This window comes from Ranitomeya imitator, chromosome 5 (genome assembly GCF_032444005.1).
Source record: "Ranitomeya imitator isolate aRanImi1 chromosome 5, aRanImi1.pri, whole genome shotgun sequence".
Taxonomy (NCBI): domain Eukaryota; kingdom Metazoa; phylum Chordata; class Amphibia; order Anura; family Dendrobatidae; genus Ranitomeya; species Ranitomeya imitator.
In genome coordinates this window covers 710,328,868-710,347,751 of record NC_091286.1, presented here as the reverse complement: position 1 = coordinate 710,347,751, position 18,884 = coordinate 710,328,868, and the positions used below count along the sequence as shown (strand labels likewise).

The window sequence follows — 18,884 nt, the reverse complement described above, 5'->3', positions numbered from 1 at the left end:
AGAATCCTCCAGTGTATACTGTATAATCTCCCAGCAGTCTCCTCTCATCACCCAGAATCCTCCAGTGTACACTGTACAATCTCCCAGCAGTCTCCTCTCATCACCCAGAATCCTCCATTGTATATTGTATAATCTCCCAGCAGCCTCCTCTCATCACCCAGAATCCTCCATTGTATACTGTATAATCTCCCAGCAGTCTCCTCACATCACCCAGAATCCTCCAGTGTATACTGTATAATCTCCCAGCAGTCTCCTCCCATCACCCAGAATCCTCCAGTGTACACTGTACAATCTCCCAGGAGTCTCCTCATCACCCAGAATCCTCCAGTGTATACTGTATAATCTCCCAGCAGTCTCCTCTCATCACCCAGAATCCTCCACTGTATACTGTATAATCTCCCAGCAGTCTCCTCCCATCACCCAGAATCCTCCAGTGTATACTGTATAATATCCCAGCAGTCTCCTCCCATCACCCAGAATCCTCCAGTGTATACTGTAGAATCTCCCAGCAGTCTCCTCTCATCACCCAGAATCCTCCATTGTATATTGTATAATCTCCCAGCAGCCTCCTCTCATCACCCAGAATCCTCCATTGTATATTGTATAATCTCCCAGCAGTCTCCTCTCATCACCCAGAATCCTCCATTGTATACTGTATAATCTCCCAGCAGTCTCCTCTCATCACCCAGAATCCTCCAGTGTATACTGTATAATCTCCCAGCAGCCTCCTCTCATCACCCAGAATCCTCCAGTGTATACTGTATAATCTCCCAGCAGCCTCCTCTCATCACCCAGAATCCTCCATTGTATATTGTATAATCTCCCAGCAGCCTCCTCTCATCACCCAGAATCCTCCAGTGTATACTGTATAATCTCCCAGCAGTCTCCTCCCATCACCCAGAATCCTCCAGTGTACACTGTACAATCTCCCAGGAGTCTCCTCATCACCCAGAATCCTCCAGTGTATACTGTATAATCTCCCAGCAGTCTCCTCTCATCACCCAGAATCCTCCACTGTATACTGTATAATCTCCCAGCAGTCTCCTCCCATCACCCAGAATCATCCAGTGTATACTGTATAATCTCCCAGCAGTCTCCTCTCATCACCCAGAATCCTCCAGTGTACACTGTATAATCACCCAGCAGTCTCCTCATCACCCAGAATCCTCCAGTGTATACTGTATAATCTCCCAGCAGTCTCCTCTCACCACCCAGAATCCTCCAGTGTATACTGTATAATCTCCCAGCAGTCTCCTCCCATCACCCAGAATCATCCAGTGTATACTGTATAATCACCCAGCAGTCTCCTCATCACCCAGAATCCTCCAGTGCATACTACATAATCTCCCAGCAGTCTCCTCTCCTCTCATCACCCAGAATCCTCCAGTGTATACTGTATAATCTCCCAGCAGTCTCCTCCCATCACCCAGAATCCTCCAGTGTACTGTATAATCTCCCAGCAGTCTCCTCTCACCACCCAGAATCAACCAGTGTATTACTGTATAATCTCCCAGCAGTCTCCTCTCATCAACCAGAATCCTCCAGTGTATACTGTATAATCTCCCAGCAGTCTCCTCATCACCCAGAATCCTCCAGTGTATACTATATAATCTCCCAGCAGTCTCCTCCCATCACCCAGAATCCTCCAGTGTATACTGTATAATCTCCCAGCAGTCTCCTCTCATCACCCAGAATCCTCCAGTGTATACTGTATAATCTCCCAGCAGTCTCCTCTCTTCACCCAGAATCCTCCAGTGTATACTGTATAATCTCCCAGCAGTCTCCTCTCTTCACCCAGAATCCTCCAGTGTATACTGTATAATCTCCCAGCAGTCTCATCACCCAGAATCCTCCAGTGTATACTGTATAATCTCCCAGCAGTCTCCTCTCATCTCCCAGAATCCTCCAGTGTACACTGTATAATCTCCCAGCAGTCTCCTCTCATCTCCCAGAATCCTCCAGTGTATACTGTATAATCTCCCAGCAGTCTCCTCTCATCACCCAGAATCCTCCAGTGTATACTGTATAATCTCCCAGCAGTCTCCTCTCCTCACCCAGAATTCTCCAGTATATACTGTATAATCTCCCAGCAGTCTCCTCTCATCACCCAGAATCCTCCAGTGTATACTGTATAATCTCCCAGCAGTCTCCTCACATCACCCAGAATCCTCCAGTGTACACTGTATAATCTCCCAGCAGTCTCCTCTCATCACCCAGAATCCTCCAGTGTATACTGTATAATCTCCCAGCAGTCTCCTCTCATCAACCAGAATCCTCCAGTGTATACTGTATAATCTCCCAGCAGTCTCCTCTCATCTCCCAGAATCCTCCAGTGTATACTGTATAATCTCCCAGCAGTCTCCTCATCACCCAGAATCCTCCAGTGTACACTGTATAATCTCCCAGCAGTGTCCTCTCATCTCCCAGAATCCTCCAGTGTATACTGTATAATCTCCCAGCAGTCTCCTCCCATCACCCAGAATCCTCCAGTGTATACTGTATAATCACCCAGCAGTCTCCTCATCACCCAGAATCCTCCAGTGCATACTACATAATCTCCCAGCAGTCTCCTCTCCTCTCATCAACCAGAATCCTCCAGTGTATACTGTATAATCTCCCAGCAGTCTCCTCTCATCACCCAAAATCCTCCAGTGTATACTGTATAATCTCCCAGCAGTCTCCTCTCATCACCCAGAATCCTCCAGTGTACACTGTATAATCTCCCAGCAGTCTCCTCTCATCCCCCAGAATCCTCCAGTGTATACTGTATAATCTCCCAGCAGTCTCCTCTCATCCCCCAGAATCCTCCAGTGTACACTGTATAATCTCCCAGCAGTCTCCTCTCATCACCCAGAATCCTCCAGTGTACACTGTATAATCTCCCAGCAGTCTCCTCTCATCACCCAGAATCCTCCAGTGTACACTGTATAGTCTCCCAGCAGTCTCCTCTCATCCCCCAGAATCCTCCAGTGTACACTGTATAATCTCCCAGCAGTCTCCTCTCATCACCCAGAATCCTCCAGTGTATACTGTATAATCTCCCAGCAGTCTCCTCTCATCCCCCAGAATCCTTCAGTGTACACTGTATAATCTCCCAGCAGTCTCCTCTCATCACCCAGAATCCTCCAGTGTATACTGTATAATCTCCCAGCAGTCTCCTCTCATCACCCAGAATCCTCCAGTGTATACTGTGTAATCTCCCAGCAGTCTCCTCTCGTCTCATCACCCAGAATCCTCCAGTGTATACTGTATAATCTCCCAGCAGTCTCCTCTCATCACCCAGAATCCTCCAGTGTATACTGTATAATCTCCCAGCAGTCTCCTCTCATCACCCAGAATCCTCCAGTGTATACTGTATAATCTCCCAGCAGTCTCCTCTCCTCACCCAGAATTCTCCAGTATATACTGTATAATCTCCCAGCAGTCTCCTCCCATCACCCAGAATCCTCCAGTGTATACTAAATAATCTCCCAGCAGTCTCCTCTCATCACCCAGAATCCTCCAGTGTATACTGTATAATCTCCCAGCAGTCTCCTCTCATCACCCAGAATCCTCCAGTGTATACTAAATAATCTCCCAGCAGTCTCCTCTCATCACCCGGAATCCTCCAGTGTACACTGTATAATCTCCCAGTAGTCTCCTCTCATCACCCAGAATCCTCCAGTGTATACTGTATAATCTCCCAGTAGTCTCCTCTCATCACCCAGAATCCTCCAGTGTATACTGTATAATCTCCCAGCAGTCTCCTCTCATCACCCGGAATCCTCCAGTGTACACTGTATAATCTCCCAGTAGTCTCCTCTCATCACCCAGAATCCTCCAGTGTATACTAAATAATCTCCCAGCAGTCTCCTCTCATCACCCAGAATCCTCCAGTGTATACTAAATAATCTCCCAGCAGTCTCCTCTCATCACCCAGAATCCTCCAGTGTATACTGTATAATCTCCCAGCAGTCTCCTCTCATCACCCAGAATCCTCCAGTGTACACTGTATAATCTCCCAGCAGTCTCCTCTCATCACCCGGAATCCTCCAGTGTATACTGTATAATCTCCCAGCAGTCTCCTCTCATCACCCAGAATCCTCCAGTGTATACTAAATAATCTCCCAGCAGTCTCCTCTCGTCTCATCACCCAGAATCCTCCAGTGTATACTGTATAATCTCCCAGCAGTCTCCTCTCATCACCCAGAATCCTCCAGTGTATACTGTATAATCTCCCAGCAGTCTCCTCTCATCACCCAGAATCCTCCAGTGTACACTGTATAATCTCCCAGCAGTCTCCTCTCATCACCCAGAATCCTCCAGTGTACACTGTATAATCTCCCAGCAGTCTCCTCTCATCACCCAGAATCCTCCAGTGTATACTGTATAATCTCCCAGCAGTCTCCTCTCATCACCCAGAATCCTCCAGTGTACACAGTATAATCTCCCAGCAGTCTCCTCTCATCACCCAGAATCCTCCAGTGTATACTGTATAATCTCCCAGCAGTCTCCTCTCATCACCCAGAATCCTCCAGTGTATACTGTATAATCTCCCAGTAGTCTCCTCTCATCACCCAGAATCCTCCAGTGTATACTGTATAATCTCCCAGCAGTCTCCTCTCCTCATCACCCAGAATCCTCTAGTGTACTCTGTATAATCTCCCAGCAGTCTCCTCTCATCCCCCAGAATCCTTCAGTGTACACTGTATAATCTCCCAGCAGTCTCCTCTCATCCCCCAGAATCCTCCAGTGTATACTGTATAATCTCCCAGCAGTCTCCTCACATCACCCAGAATCCTCCAGTGTATACTGTATAATCTCCCAGCAGTCTCCTCTCATCACCCAGAATCCTCCAGTGTATACTAAATAATCTCCCAGCAGTCTCCTCTCGTCTCATCACCCAGAATCCTCCAGTGTATACTGTATAATCTCCCAGCAGTCTCCTCTCATCACCCAGAATCCTCCAGTGTATACTGTATAATCTCCCAGCAGTCTCCTCTCATCACCCAGAATCCTCCAGTGTACACTGTATAATCTCCCAGCAGTCTCCTCTCATCACCCAGAATCCTCCAGTGTACACTGTATAATCTCCCAGCAGTCTCCTCTCATCACCCAGAATCCTCCAGTGTATACTGTATAATCTCCCAGCAGTCTCCTCTCATCACCCAGAATCCTCCAGTGTACACTGTATAATCTCCCAGCAGTCTCCTCTCATCACCCAGAATCCTCCAGTGTACACTGTATAATCTCCCAGCAGTCTCCTCTCATCACCCAGAATCCTCCAGTGTATACTGTATAATCTCCCAGCAGTCTCCTCTCATCACCCAGAATCCTCCAGTGTACACAGTATAATCTCCCAGCAGTCTCCTCTCATCACCCAGAATCCTCCAGTGTATACTGTATAATCTCCCAGCAGTCTCCTCTCATCACCCAGAATCCTCCAGTGTATACTGTATAATCTCCCAGTAGTCTCCTCTCATCACCCAGAATCCTCCAGTGTATACTAAATAATCTCCCAGCAGTCTCCGCTCGTCTCATCACCCAGAATCTTCCAGTGTATACTGTATAATCTCCCAGCAGTCTCCGCTCATCACCCAGAATCCTCCAGTGTATACTGTATAATCTCCCAGCAGTCTCCTCTCATCACCCAGAATCCTCCAGTGTATACTGTATAATCTCCCAGCAGCCTCCTCTCATCACCCAGAATCCTCCAGTGTATACTGTATAATCTCCCAGCAGTCTCCTCTCCTCATCACCCAGAATCCTCTAGTGTACTCTGTATAATCTCCCAGCAGTCTCCTCTCATCCCCCAGAATCCTTCAGTGTACACTGTATAATCTCCCAGCAGTCTCCTCTCATCCCCCAGAATCCTCCAGTGTATACTGTATAATCTCCCAGCAGTCTCCTCACATCACCCAGAATCCTCCAGTGTATACTGTATAATCTCCCAGCAGTCTCCTCTCATCACCCAGAATCCTCCAGTGTATACTAAATAATCTCCCAGCAGTCTCCTCTCGTCTCATCACCCAGAATCCTCCAGTGTATACTGTATAATCTCCCAGCAGTCTCCTCTCATCACCCAGAATCCTCCAGTGTATACTGTATAATCTCCCAGCAGTCTCCTCTCATCACCCAGAATCCTCCAGTGTACACTGTATAATCTCCCAGCAGTCTCCTCTCATCACCCAGAATCCTCCAGTGTACACTGTATAATCTCCCAGCAGTCTCCTCTCATCACCCAGAATCCTCCAGTGTATACTGTATAATCTCCCAGCAGTCTCCTCTCATCACCCAGAATCCTCCAGTGTACACAGTATAATCTCCCAGCAGTCTCCTCTCATCACCCAGAATCCTCCAGTGTATACTGTATAATCTCCCAGCAGTCTCCTCTCATCACCCAGAATCCTCCAGTGTATACTGTATAATCTCCCAGTAGTCTCCTCTCATCACCCAGAATCCTCCAGTGTATACTAAATAATCTCCCAGCAGTCTCCGCTCGTCTCATCACCCAGAATCTTCCAGTGTATACTGTATAATCTCCCAGCAGTCTCCGCTCATCACCCAGAATCCTCCAGTGTATACTGTATAATCTCCCAGCAGTCTCCTCTCATCACCCAGAATCCTCCAGTGTATACTGTATAATCTCCCAGCAGCCTCCTCTCATCACCCAGAATCCTCCAGTGTATACTGTATAATCTCCCAGCAGTCTCCTCTCCTCATCACCCAGAATCCTCTAGTGTACTCTGTATAATCTCCCAGCAGTCTCCTCTCATCCCCCAGAATCCTTCAGTGTACACTGTATAATCTCCCAGCAGTCTCCTCTCATCCCCCAGAATCCTCCAGTGTATACTGTATAATCTCCCAGCAGTCTCCTCACATCACCCAGAATCCTCCAGTGTATACTGTATAATCTCCCAGCAGTCTCCTCTCATCACCCAGAATCCTCCAGTGTATACTGTATAATCTCCCAGCAGTCTCCTCTCATCACCCAGAATCCTCCAGTGTATACTGTATAATCTCCCAGCAGTCTCCTCTCATCACCCAGAATCCTCCAGTGTATACTGTATAATCTCCCAGCAGTCTCCTCTCATCACCCAGAATCCTCCAGTGTATACTGTATAATCTCCCAGCAGTCTCCTCTCATCACCCAGAATCCTCCAGTGTATACTGTATAATCTCCCAGCAGTCTCCTCTCATCACCCAGAATCCTCCAGAGTATACTGTATAATCTCCCAGCAGTCTCCACTCCTCACCCAGAATCCTCCAGTGTATACTGTATAATCTCCCAGCAGTCTCCTCTCATCACCCAGAATCCTCCAGTGTATACTGTATAATCTCCCAGCAGTCTCCTCTCATCTCATCACCCAGAATCCTCCAGTGTATACTGTATAATCTCCCAGCAGTCTCCTCATCACCCAGAATCCTCCAGTGTATACTGTATAATCTCCCAGCAGTCTCCTCTCATCACCCAGAATCCTCCAGTGTATACTGTGTAATCTCCCAGCAGTCTCCTCTCGTCTCATCACCCAGAATCCTCCAGTGTATACTGTATAATCTCCCAGCAGTCTCCTCTCATCACCCAGAATCCTCCAGTGTATACTGTATAATCTCCCAGCAGTCTCCTCTCATCACCCAGAATCCTCCAGTGTATACTGTATAATCTCCCAGCAGTCTCCTCTCATCACCCAGAATCCTCCAGTGTATACTGTATAATCTCCCAGCAGTCTCCTCTCCTCACCCAGAATTCTCCAGTATATACTGTATAATCTCCCAGCAGTCTCCTCCCATCACCCAGAATCCTCCAGTGTATACTAAATAATCTCCCAGCAGTCTCCTCTCATCACCCAGAATCCTCCAGTGTACACTGTATAATCTCCCAGCAGTCTCCTCTCATCACCCAGAATCCTCCAGTGTATACTAAATAATCTCCCAGCAGTCTCCTCTCATCACCCAGAATCCTCCAGTGTACACTGTATAATCTCCCAGCAGTCTCTTCTCATCACCCAGAATCCTCCAGTGTATACTGTATAATCTCCCAGCGGTCTCCTCTCATCACCCAGAATCCTCCAGTGTACACTGTATAATCTCCCAGCAGTCTCCTCTCATCACCCAGAATCCTCCAGTGTATACTGTATAATCTCCCAGCAGTCTCCTCCCATCACCCAGAATCCTCCAGTGTATACTGTATAATCTCCCAGCAGTCTCCTCTCATCACCCAGAATCCTCCAGTGTACACTGTACAATCTCCCAGCAGTCTCCTCTCATCACCCAGAATCCTCCATTGTATATTGTATAATCTCCCAGCAGCCTCCTCTCATCACCCAGAATCCTCCATTGTATACTGTATAATCTCCCAGCAGTCTCCTCTCATCACCCAGAATCCTCCAGTGTATACTGTATAATCTCCCAGCAGTCTCCTCCCATCACCCAGAATCCTCCAGTGTATACTGCATAATCTCCCAGCAGTCTCCTCTCATCACCCAGAATCCTCCAGTGTATACTGTATAATCTCCCAGCAGTCTCCTCTCATCACCCAGAATCCTCCAGTGTATACTGTATAATCTCCCAGCAGTCTCCTCCCATCACCCAGAATCCTCCAGTGTATACTGCATAATCTCCCAGCAGTCTCCTCTCATCACCCAGAATCCTCCAGTGTATACTGTATAATCTCCCAGCAGTCTCCTCACATCACCCAGAATCCTCCAGTGTATACTGTATAATCTCCCAGCAGTCTCCTCCCATCACCCAGAATCCTCCAGTGTATACTGCATAATCTCCCAGCAGTCTCCTCTCATCACCCAGAATCCTCCAGTGTATACTGTATAATCTCCCAGCAGTCTCCTCTCATCACCCAGAATCCTCCAGTGTATACTGTATAATCTCCCAGCAGTCTCCTCCCATCACCCAGAATCCTCCAGTGTATACTGCATAATCTCCCAGCAGTCTCCTCTCATCACCCAGAATCCTCCAGTGTATACTGTATAATCTCCCAGCAGTCTCCTCACATCACCCAGAATCCTCCAGTGTACACTGTATAATCTCCCAGCAGTCTCCTCCCATCACCCAGAATCCTCCAGTGTACACTGTACAATCTCCCAGGAGTCTCATCACCCAGAATACTCCAGTGTATACTGTATAATCTCCCAGCAGTCTCCTCTCATCACCCAGAATCCTCCACTGTATACTGTATAATCTCCCAGCAGTCTCCTCCCATCACCCAGAATCCTCCAGTGTATACTGTATAATCTCCCAGCAGTCTCCTCTCATCACCCAGAATCCTCCATTGTATATTGTATAATCTCCCAGCAGCCTCCTCTCATCACCCAGAATCCTCCATTGTATATTGTATAATCTCCCAGCAGCCTCCTCTCATCACCCAGAATCCTCCAGTGTATACTGTATAATCTCCCAGCAGTCTCCTCCCATCACCCAGAATCCTCCAGTGTACACTGTACAATCTCCCAGGAGTCTCCTCATCACCCAGAATCCTCCAGTGTATACTGTATAATCTCCCAGCAGTCTCCTCTCATCACCCAGAATCCTCCACTGTATACTGTATAATCTCCCAGCAGTCTCCTCCCATCACCCAGAATCCTCCAGTGTATACTGTATAATCTCCCAGCAGTCTCCTCTCATCACCCAGAATCCTTCAGTGTATACTGTATAATCTCCCAGCAGTCTCCTCTCATCACCCAGAATCCTCCACTGTATACTGTATAATCTCCCAGCAGTCTCCTCCCATCACCCAGAATCCTCCAGTGTATACTGTATAATCTCCCAGCAGTCTCCTCTCATCACCCAGAATCCTCCAGTATATACTGTATAATCTCCCAGCAGTCTCCTCCCATCACCCAGAATCCTCCAGTGTATACTGTATAATATCCCAGCAGTCTCATCCCATCACCCAGAATCCTCCAGTGTATACTGTATAATCTCCCAGCAGTCTCCTCTCATCACCCAGAATCCTTCAGTGTATACTGTATAATCTCCCAGCAGTCTCCTCTCATCACCCAGAATCCTCCACTGTATACTGTATAATCTCCTAGCAGTCTCCTCCCATCACCCAGAATCCTCCAGTGTATACTGTATAATCTCCCAGCAGTCTCCTCTCATCACCCAGAATCCTCCAGTATATACTGTATAATCTCCCAGCAGTCTCCTCTCATTACCCAGAATCCTCCAGTGTATACTGTATAATCTCCCAGCAGTCTCCTCTCATCACCCAGAATCCTCCAGTATATACTGTATAATCTCCCAGCAGTCTCCTCCCATCACCCAGAATCCTCCAGTGTATACTGTATAATATCCCAGCAGTCTCATCCCATCACCCAGAATCCTCCAGTGTATACTGTATAATCTCCCAGCAGTCTCCTCTCATTACCCAGAATCCTCCAGTGTATACTGTATAATCTCCCAGCAGTCTCCTCTCATCACCCAGAATCCTCCAGTGTATACTGTATAATCTCCCAGCAGTCTCCTCACATCACCCAGAATCCTCCAGTGTACACTGTATAATCTCCCAGCAGTCTCCTCTCATCACCCAGAATCCTCCAGTGTACACTGTATAATCTCCCCGCAGTCTCCTCTCATCACCCAGAATCCTCCAGTGTATACTGTATAATCTCCCAGCAGTCTCCTCTCATCTCCCAGAATCCTCCAGTGTATACTGTATAATCTCCCAGCAGTCTCCTCATCACCCAGAATCCTCCAGTGTACACTGTATAATCTCCCAGCAGTCTCCTCTCATCTCCCAGAATCCTCCAGTGTATACTGTATAATCTCCCAGCAGTCTCCTCATCACCCAGAATCCTCCAGTGTACACTGTATAATCTCCCAGCAGTGTCCTCTCATCTCCCAGAATCCTCCAGTGTATACTGTATAATCTCCCAGCAGTCTCCTCCCATCACCCAGAATCCTCCAGTGTATACTGTATAATCTCCCAGCAGTCTCCTCTCATCTCCCAGAATCCTCCAGTGTATACTGTATAATCTCCCAGCAGTCTCCTCATCACCCAGAATCCTCCAGTGTACACTGTATAATCTCCCAGCAGTCTCCTCATCACCCAGAATCCTCCAGTGTATACTGTATAATCTCCCAGCAGTGTCCTCTCATCTCCCAGAATCCTCCAGTGTATACTGTATAATCTCCCAGCAGTCTCCTCTCATCTCCCAGAATCCTCCAGTGTATACTGTATAATCTCCCAGCAGTCTCCTCATCACCCAGAATCCTCCATTGTATATTGTATAATCTCCCAGCAGTCTCCTCTCATCACCCAGAATCCTCCAGTGTACACTGTATAATCTCCCAGCAGTCTCCTCTCATCACCCAGAATCCTCCAGTGTACACTGTATAATCTCCCAGCAATGTCCTCTCATCTCCCAGAATCCTCCAGTGTGCACTGTATAATCTCCCAGCAGTCACCTCTCATCACCCAGAATCCTCCAGTGTACACTGTATAATCTCCCAGCAGTCTCCTCTCATCACCCAGAATCCTCCAGTGTATACTGTATTATCTCCCAGCAGTCACCTCTCCAGTCAGCAGCTCAGTGATCCTATTGGTGAGTTCTAGGATCTTCTTGTCGTGCACCAGGGAGCGTGGAGGAGATTTTGTGTTGAGTTTCTGGCTTCTTTTCCCACCTCTGGACTCATGGAGATGGATAATAGGGGTCGCACAGTCACTTGATGTCTTCCTCACTATTGTGTAATCCTGTTGATTAAGAGACACAGAGAACTGACTATTATTTCTCCCTTGGTATACAGTAGATTGTGATCCTGTTGTACTGAGATAACTGACAACGCAACAGCAGCCAATTCTCCTGTACGCCAATGAGGTAATGAGGGCCTGTGAGGGAGGAGGGAGACAAGAAATTTGGATTTATTAATTCAGGCCCAATTGTGGCTCCCACCCATGGGATAAGTATACAAATTCCCAAAAGAACAGGAACATGCCATATGGCCAGAGAATTAGGGGCTACATGTTAATTAAGGCGAGGAGGAACAGAGCTTGGACCCCCTGCTGTCTTTTGGGCTAGGCTGCCAATATCAATCAGGTATCAATGGAAGGAGTAGACAGTTGGGCAGCGACACCTAGAGATGAATTATGAGAGTACCGTGCATCTCAGGGTTAAGTCCAATACACCATGCCATGCCATGGAACCACGCCACATCACCATTGGAGATGGACCAGAAACTAAGAAAGTACCTGTGGACTCAAGAGCTTCCCTGGGGCCCACGTGCTATATGGAATGGTAGCTTGACACAACGTTAACTTGACACTTGACACATACAGTTAACTGCAATCCCATACCTGTACCCTACTTTTATCTGTACATTACATATATATATATATATATATATATATATATATATATATATATATATATATATATATATCCCATGGATTCCAGTACCACCTATATGCTGATGACACTCAGATCTACCTTTCTGGCCCAGTCGTCACCTCTCTACTGTCCAGAGTCCCGGAGTGTATCAGCCATATCCTCCTCCTTCTCCCGCTTCCTCAAACTCAATGTGGACAAATCTGAACGCATCATCTTTCCTCCATCTCAAAGATTTTCCTTACCTGACCTATCTATCGCAATTAACGACATCACGCTTTCCCCTGTAAAGGAAGTCCGCTGCCTCGGAGTAATCCTTGACTCTGCCCGGTCCTTCAAACCGCACATCCAAGCTCTTTCCACCTCCTGTCGCCTCCAGCTCAAAAATATCTCCAGAATCAGTCCTTTCCTCAACCGTCAATCTACTAAAATGTTTGCGCATGCCCTTATCTCCTGCCTCGACTACTGCAACATCCTTTTTTGTGGCCTTCCTTGCACCTCTCCAGTCCATCCTTAACTCTGCTGCCCGACTAATTCATCTCTCTCCTCACTACTCATCTGCTTCCCCTCTGCAAATCTCTTCACTGGCTCCCATTCCCTCAGCGTATCCAGTTCAAATTACTAATCCTGACCTACAAAGCCATCCACAACCTGTCTCCTCCATTTATCTCTGAACTAATCTCCAGATATCTTCCCTCACGTAATCTCCGGTCCTCCCAAGACCTCCTACTCTTCTCCACACTTATTCGCTCCTCACCCAACCACCTTCAAGACTTCTCCTGAATATCCTCCATCCTCTGGAATTCTTTGCCCCAACACGTCCGACTATCAACCACATTCCGATCCTTCAGACGGAACCTGAAAACCCACCTCTTCAGGAAAGCCTACAGACTGCACTGACCCAGCTGCCTCCTCACCACTACCCAAGCTACTGCCTCACCAACACCGAAGCTCCTGCAACCCTCAACCTATTGTCTCCTTCCCCACCATCCTGTAGAATGTAAGCCCGCAAGGGCAGGGTCCTCGTCCCGCTGCATCAGTCTGTAATTGTTAGTTTGCTTACTGTAAGTGATATCTGTAAGTTGTATGTAACCCCTTCTCATGTACAGCACCATGGAATCAATGCTGCTATATAAATAAATAATAATAAATTTATATCATCTAGTGCCCCTTTCAGCAATTAAAATAGCAATTGATTTTGGGTTGCTCTTTTATTTCGAATCCCAAGCTAGTATTTATATGCTACCTGGGGCTGGTTTCTGACCCTATATAAGCTTGTTAACGGATTGGGCTTTTATCTAACGAGGAACTGGTGGCAGCATACTGTCCTGGTGTTATTGGGGGATCCTGGCAGTGACAAACTGGAGATATATATAGATATATAACCGTCCTGGTGATATATATACTGCCTTCACTACAGAGTGCCTCGATAACCAGTTCGTAACAGGGCAGCCTCTCTGGCGTCTACTTATCCTTGATGCAGTTCCCGGACGGACCTCAGGGTAAGGGGGGCGCGAGAGAGCTGTGACTGTGTAAGCTCCGTCACAGATTGGTGATGGCAGGGGAATATCCGTAACCCCCAGCTCTAGTTTCGACACAGGACTGCCTCCCCTGTACGCTGATGAGGTAATGACAGACATCTCCCTTTTCAATCAGCCGACTTCAGCTGCTTTCAGAAGAGCTCAAATGTTTTTCCAGCTCGAGTTCAAGGAAACTATACAATCTACTTGTATTATTCTTGGTTTTAGAAATGCAAATTATGAGTCTAAATCTACAGATTTGTCTATAATGCATATGTGAGTATCATTGAGGTTGAGGTCCAGGCGTTGCATCCATAATAAAGGCATAAGCCTTCGGACCTCAACCTCTGATGCTCACAATCAGCTTGCCCATCACATACATAAGTGTGACTTGCAACTATTTACCATATGAGTAGTACTGCAGATTCATGCGTCACTGCATTGTTACTATTTTGCTCCTAAAAATCAAAATTTTTATTTTTATTATTTTATACATCCACCTATGGCTTTCACCACGGCGTAAATCCTTCTGGACGTGCTCTTTATCAGATTCAAGCTTGTGTCGACCGAAGTATGATCCCAGGTCTCTTTTACACAAGCTTGGTACACACTGGTCACTTCACTCGGGTAGGTATACAGCGTTTTCTTTTACTCTACCCACAAATATTGGATTAGGTTGAGGCCTGAGGACTATGTGGCCTTCCGGCACCTCTAATTCATTGTCATTGAACCATTTCTTCGCCAATCTCACTGTATGCTTCAGGTTGTTGTCCTGCTGGAACACCATGTCGTCATTTTCATACCCATAGTACGTGAGTGTACGAAGTAACTCGTCTTGTAGGATACTAACATATAGCTCAGAATTGAGACAACCATCGATCCTGGTCAAGTATTCAATGCCTTTGGCTGTGAAACAACCTCATATCATCAGGCTTCCTCCATCGAACTTGACATTTCTTTCATTTTTTTAATCAGTTAGCCTCTTTTACCCCTTGTTTCTTCCAGACCCATTTCCACACGTCAAAGCCTAGTCTATTGACCATCGCCTCATTGCTTCAAATCATCTATTTAAAATCTTCCATTGTCCACTCAGCAGATAGTGATAGAAATATAGAAGAGTTTACCTCTCCACTCAGCAGATAATAGAAATATAGAAGAGTTTACCTCTCCACTCAGCAGATAATAGAAATATAGAAGAGTTTACCTCTCCGCTCAGCAGATAATAGAAATATAGAAGAGTTTACCTCTCCACTCAGCAGATAATAATAGAAATATAGAAGAGTTTACCTCTCCACTCAGCAGATAATAATAGAAATATAGAAGAGTTTACCTCTCCACTCAGCAGATAATAGAAATATAGAAGAGTTTACCTCTCCACTCAGCAGATAATAATAGAAATATAGAAGAGTTTACCTCTCCACTCAGCAGATAATAATAGAAATATAGAAGAGTTTACCTCTCCACTCAGCAGATAATAGAAATATAGAAGAGTTTACCTCTCCGCTGAGCAGATAATAGAAATATAGAAGAGTTTACCTCTCCACTCAGCAGATAATAGAAATATAGAAGAGTTTACCTCTCCACTCAGCTGATAATAATAGAAATATAGAAGAGTTTACCTCTCCACTCAGCAGATAGTGATAGAAATATAGAAGAGTTTACCTCTCCACTCAGCAGATAGTGATAGAAATATAGAGGAGTTTACCTCTCCGCTCAGCAGATAATAGAAATATAGAAGAGTTTACCTCTCCACTCAGCAGATAATAATAGAAATATAGAAGAGTTTACCTCTCCGCTCAGCAGATAATAATAGAAATATAGAAGAGTTTACCTCTCCGCTCAGCAGATAATAATAGAAAGATAGAAGAGTTTACCTCTCCACTCAGCAGATAATAATAGATATATAGAAGAGTTTACCTCTCCGCTCAGCAGATAATAGAAATATAGAAGAGTTTACCTCTCCACTCAGCAGATAATAGAAATATAGAAGAGTTTACCTCTCCGCTCAGCAGATAATAATAGAAATATAGAAGAGTTTACCTCTCCGCTCAGCAGATAATAATAGAAATATAGAAGAGTTTACCTCTCCACTCAGCAGATAATAATAGAAATATAGAAGAGTTTACCTCTCCGCTCAGCAGATAATAATAGAAATATAGAAGAGTTTACCTCTCCACTCAGCAGATAATAGAAATATAGAAGAGTTTACCTCTCCCCTCAGCAGATAATAATAGAAATATAGAAGAGTTTACCTCTCCACTCAGCAGATAATAATAGAAATATAGAAGAGTTTACCTCTCCACTCAGCAGATAATAATAGAAATATAGAAGCGTTTACCTCTCCACTCAGCAGATAATAGAAATATAGAAGAGTTTACCTCTCCACTCAGCAGATAATAATAGAAATATAGAAGAGTTTACCTCTCCACTCAGCAGATAATAATAGAAATATAGAAGAGTTTACCTCTCCACTCAGCAGATAATAATAGAAATATAGAAGAGTTTACCTCTCCGCTCAGCAGATAATAATAGAAATATAGAAGAGTTTACCTCTCCACACAGCAGATAATAATAGAAATATAGAAGAGTTTACCTCTCCACTCAGTAGGTAATAATAGAAATATAGAAGAGTTTACCTCTCCACTCAGCAGATAATAATAGAAATATAGAAGAGTTTACCTCTCCGCTCAGCAGATAATAGATATATAGAAGAGTTTACCTCTCCGCTCAGCAGATAATAATAGAAATATAGAAGAGTTTACCTCTCCACTCAGCAGATAGTAGAAATATAGAAGAGTTTACCTCTCCACTCAGCAGATAGTAGAAATATAGAAGAGTTTACCTCTCCGCTCAGCAGATAGTAGAAATATAGAAGAGTTTACCTCTCCGCTCAGCAGATAATAATAGAAATATAGAAGAGTTTACCTCTCCACTCAGCAGATAGTAGAAATATAGAAGAGTTTACCTCTCCACTCAGCAGATAATAGAAATATAGAAGAGTTTACCTCTCCGCTCAGCAGATAATAGAAATATAGAAGAGTTTACCTCTCCACTCAGCAGATAGTAGAAATATAGAAGAGTTTACCTCTCCGCTCAGCAGATAATAATAGAAATATAGAAGAGTTTACCTCTCCACTCAGCAGATAATAATAGAAATATAGAAGAGTTTACCTCTCCGCTCAGCAGATAATAGATATATAGAAGAGTTTACCTCTCCGCTCAGCAGATAATAATAGAAATATAGAAGAGTTTACCTCTCCACTCAGCAGATAGTAGAAATATAGAAGAGTTTACCTCTCCACTCAGCAGATAGTAGAAATATAGAAGAGTTTACCTCTCCGCTCAGCAGATAGTAGAAATATAGAAGAGTTTACCTCTCCACTCAGCAGATAGTAGAAATATAGAAGAGTTTACCTCTCCACTCAGCAGATAATAATAGAGATATAGAAGAGTTTACCTCTCCACTCAGCAGATAATAGAAATATAGAAGAGTTTACCTCTCCGCTCAGCAGATAATAGAAATATAGAAGAGTTTACCTCTCCACTCAGCAGATAATAATAGAAATATAGAAGAGTTTACCTCTCCACTCAGCAGATAATAGAAATATAGAAGAGTTTACCTCTCCACTCAGCAGATAATATAAATATAGAAGAGTTTACCTCTCCACTCAGCAGATAATAGAAATATAGAAGAGTTTACCTCTCCACTCAGCAGATAATAGAAATATAGAAGAGTTTACCTCTCCACTCAGCAGATAATAGAAATATAGAAGAGTTTACCTCTCCACTCAGGAGATAATAGAAATATAGAAGAGTTTACCTCTCCACTCAGCAGATAATAGAAATATAGAAGAGTTTACCTCTCCACTCAGCAGGTAATAATAGAAATATAGAAGAGTTTACCTCTCTACTCAGCAGATAATAATAGAAATATAGAAGAGTTTACCTCTCCACTCAGCAGATAATAGAAATATAGAAGAGTTTACCTCTCCACTCAGCAGATAATAGAAATATAGAAGAGTTTACCTCTCCACTCAGCAGATAATAATAGAAATATAGAAGAGTTTACCTCTCCACTCAGCAGATAATAATAGATACCTCTCCGCTCAGCAGATAATAATAGAAATATAGAAGAGTTTACCTCTCCACTCAGCAGATAATAATAGAAATATAGAAGAGTTTACCTCTCCACTCAGCAGATAATAATAGAAATATAGAAGAGTTTACCTCTCCACTCAGCAGATAGTAGAAATATAGAAGAGTTTACCTCTCCACTCAGCAGATAGTAGAAATATAGAAGAGTTTACCTCTCCGCTCAGCAGATAGTAGAAATATAGAAGAGTTTACCTCTCCACTCAGCAGATAATAATAGAAAGATAGAAGAGTTTACCTCTCCACTCAGCAGATAATAATAGATATATAGAAGAGTTTACCTCTCCGCTCAGCAGATAATAGAAATATAGAAGAGTTTACCTCTCCACTCAGCAGATAATAGAAATATAGAAGAGTTTACCTCTCCGCTCAGCAGATAATAATAGAAATATAGAAGAGTTTACCTCTCCGCTCAGCAGATAATAATAGAAATATAGAAGAGTTTACCTCTCCACTCAGCAGATAATAGAAATATAGAAGAGTTTACCTCTCCCCTCAGCAGATAATAATAGAAATATAGAAGAGTTTACCTCTCCACTCAGCAGATAATAATAGAAATATAGAAGAGTTTACCTCTCCACTCAGCAGATAATAATAGAAATATAGAAGCGTTTACCTCTCCACTCAGCAGATAATAGAAATATAGAAGAGTTTACCTCTCCACTCAGCAGATAATAATAGAAATATAGAAGAGTTTACCTCTCCACTCAGCAGATAATAATAGAAATATAGAAGAGTTTACCTCTCCACTCAGCAGATAATAATAGAAATATAGAAGAGTTTACCTCTCCGCTCAGCAGATAATAATAGAAATATAGAAGAGTTTACCTCTCCACACAGCAGATAATAATAGAAATATAGAAGAGTTTACCTCTCCACTCAGCAGATAATA

The 18,884-nt window shown here is 44.5% G+C and overlaps 1 protein-coding gene across 3 annotated transcripts in view; it reads right to left on the bottom strand.

Moving 5' to 3' along the window:
• The window catches only part of LOC138638924 (oocyte zinc finger protein XlCOF8.4-like), a 95,114-nt gene that overhangs the window by 34,332 nt on the left and 41,898 nt on the right, over positions 1-18,884 (bottom strand). For all 3 annotated transcript variants that reach the window (XM_069728677.1, XM_069728675.1, XM_069728678.1), the window contains exon 3: positions 11,510-11,689. In XM_069728677.1, the coding sequence (XP_069584778.1) occupies positions 11,510-11,689 (180 nt within the window). The remainder of the gene's footprint in view (positions 1-11,509; positions 11,690-18,884) is intronic.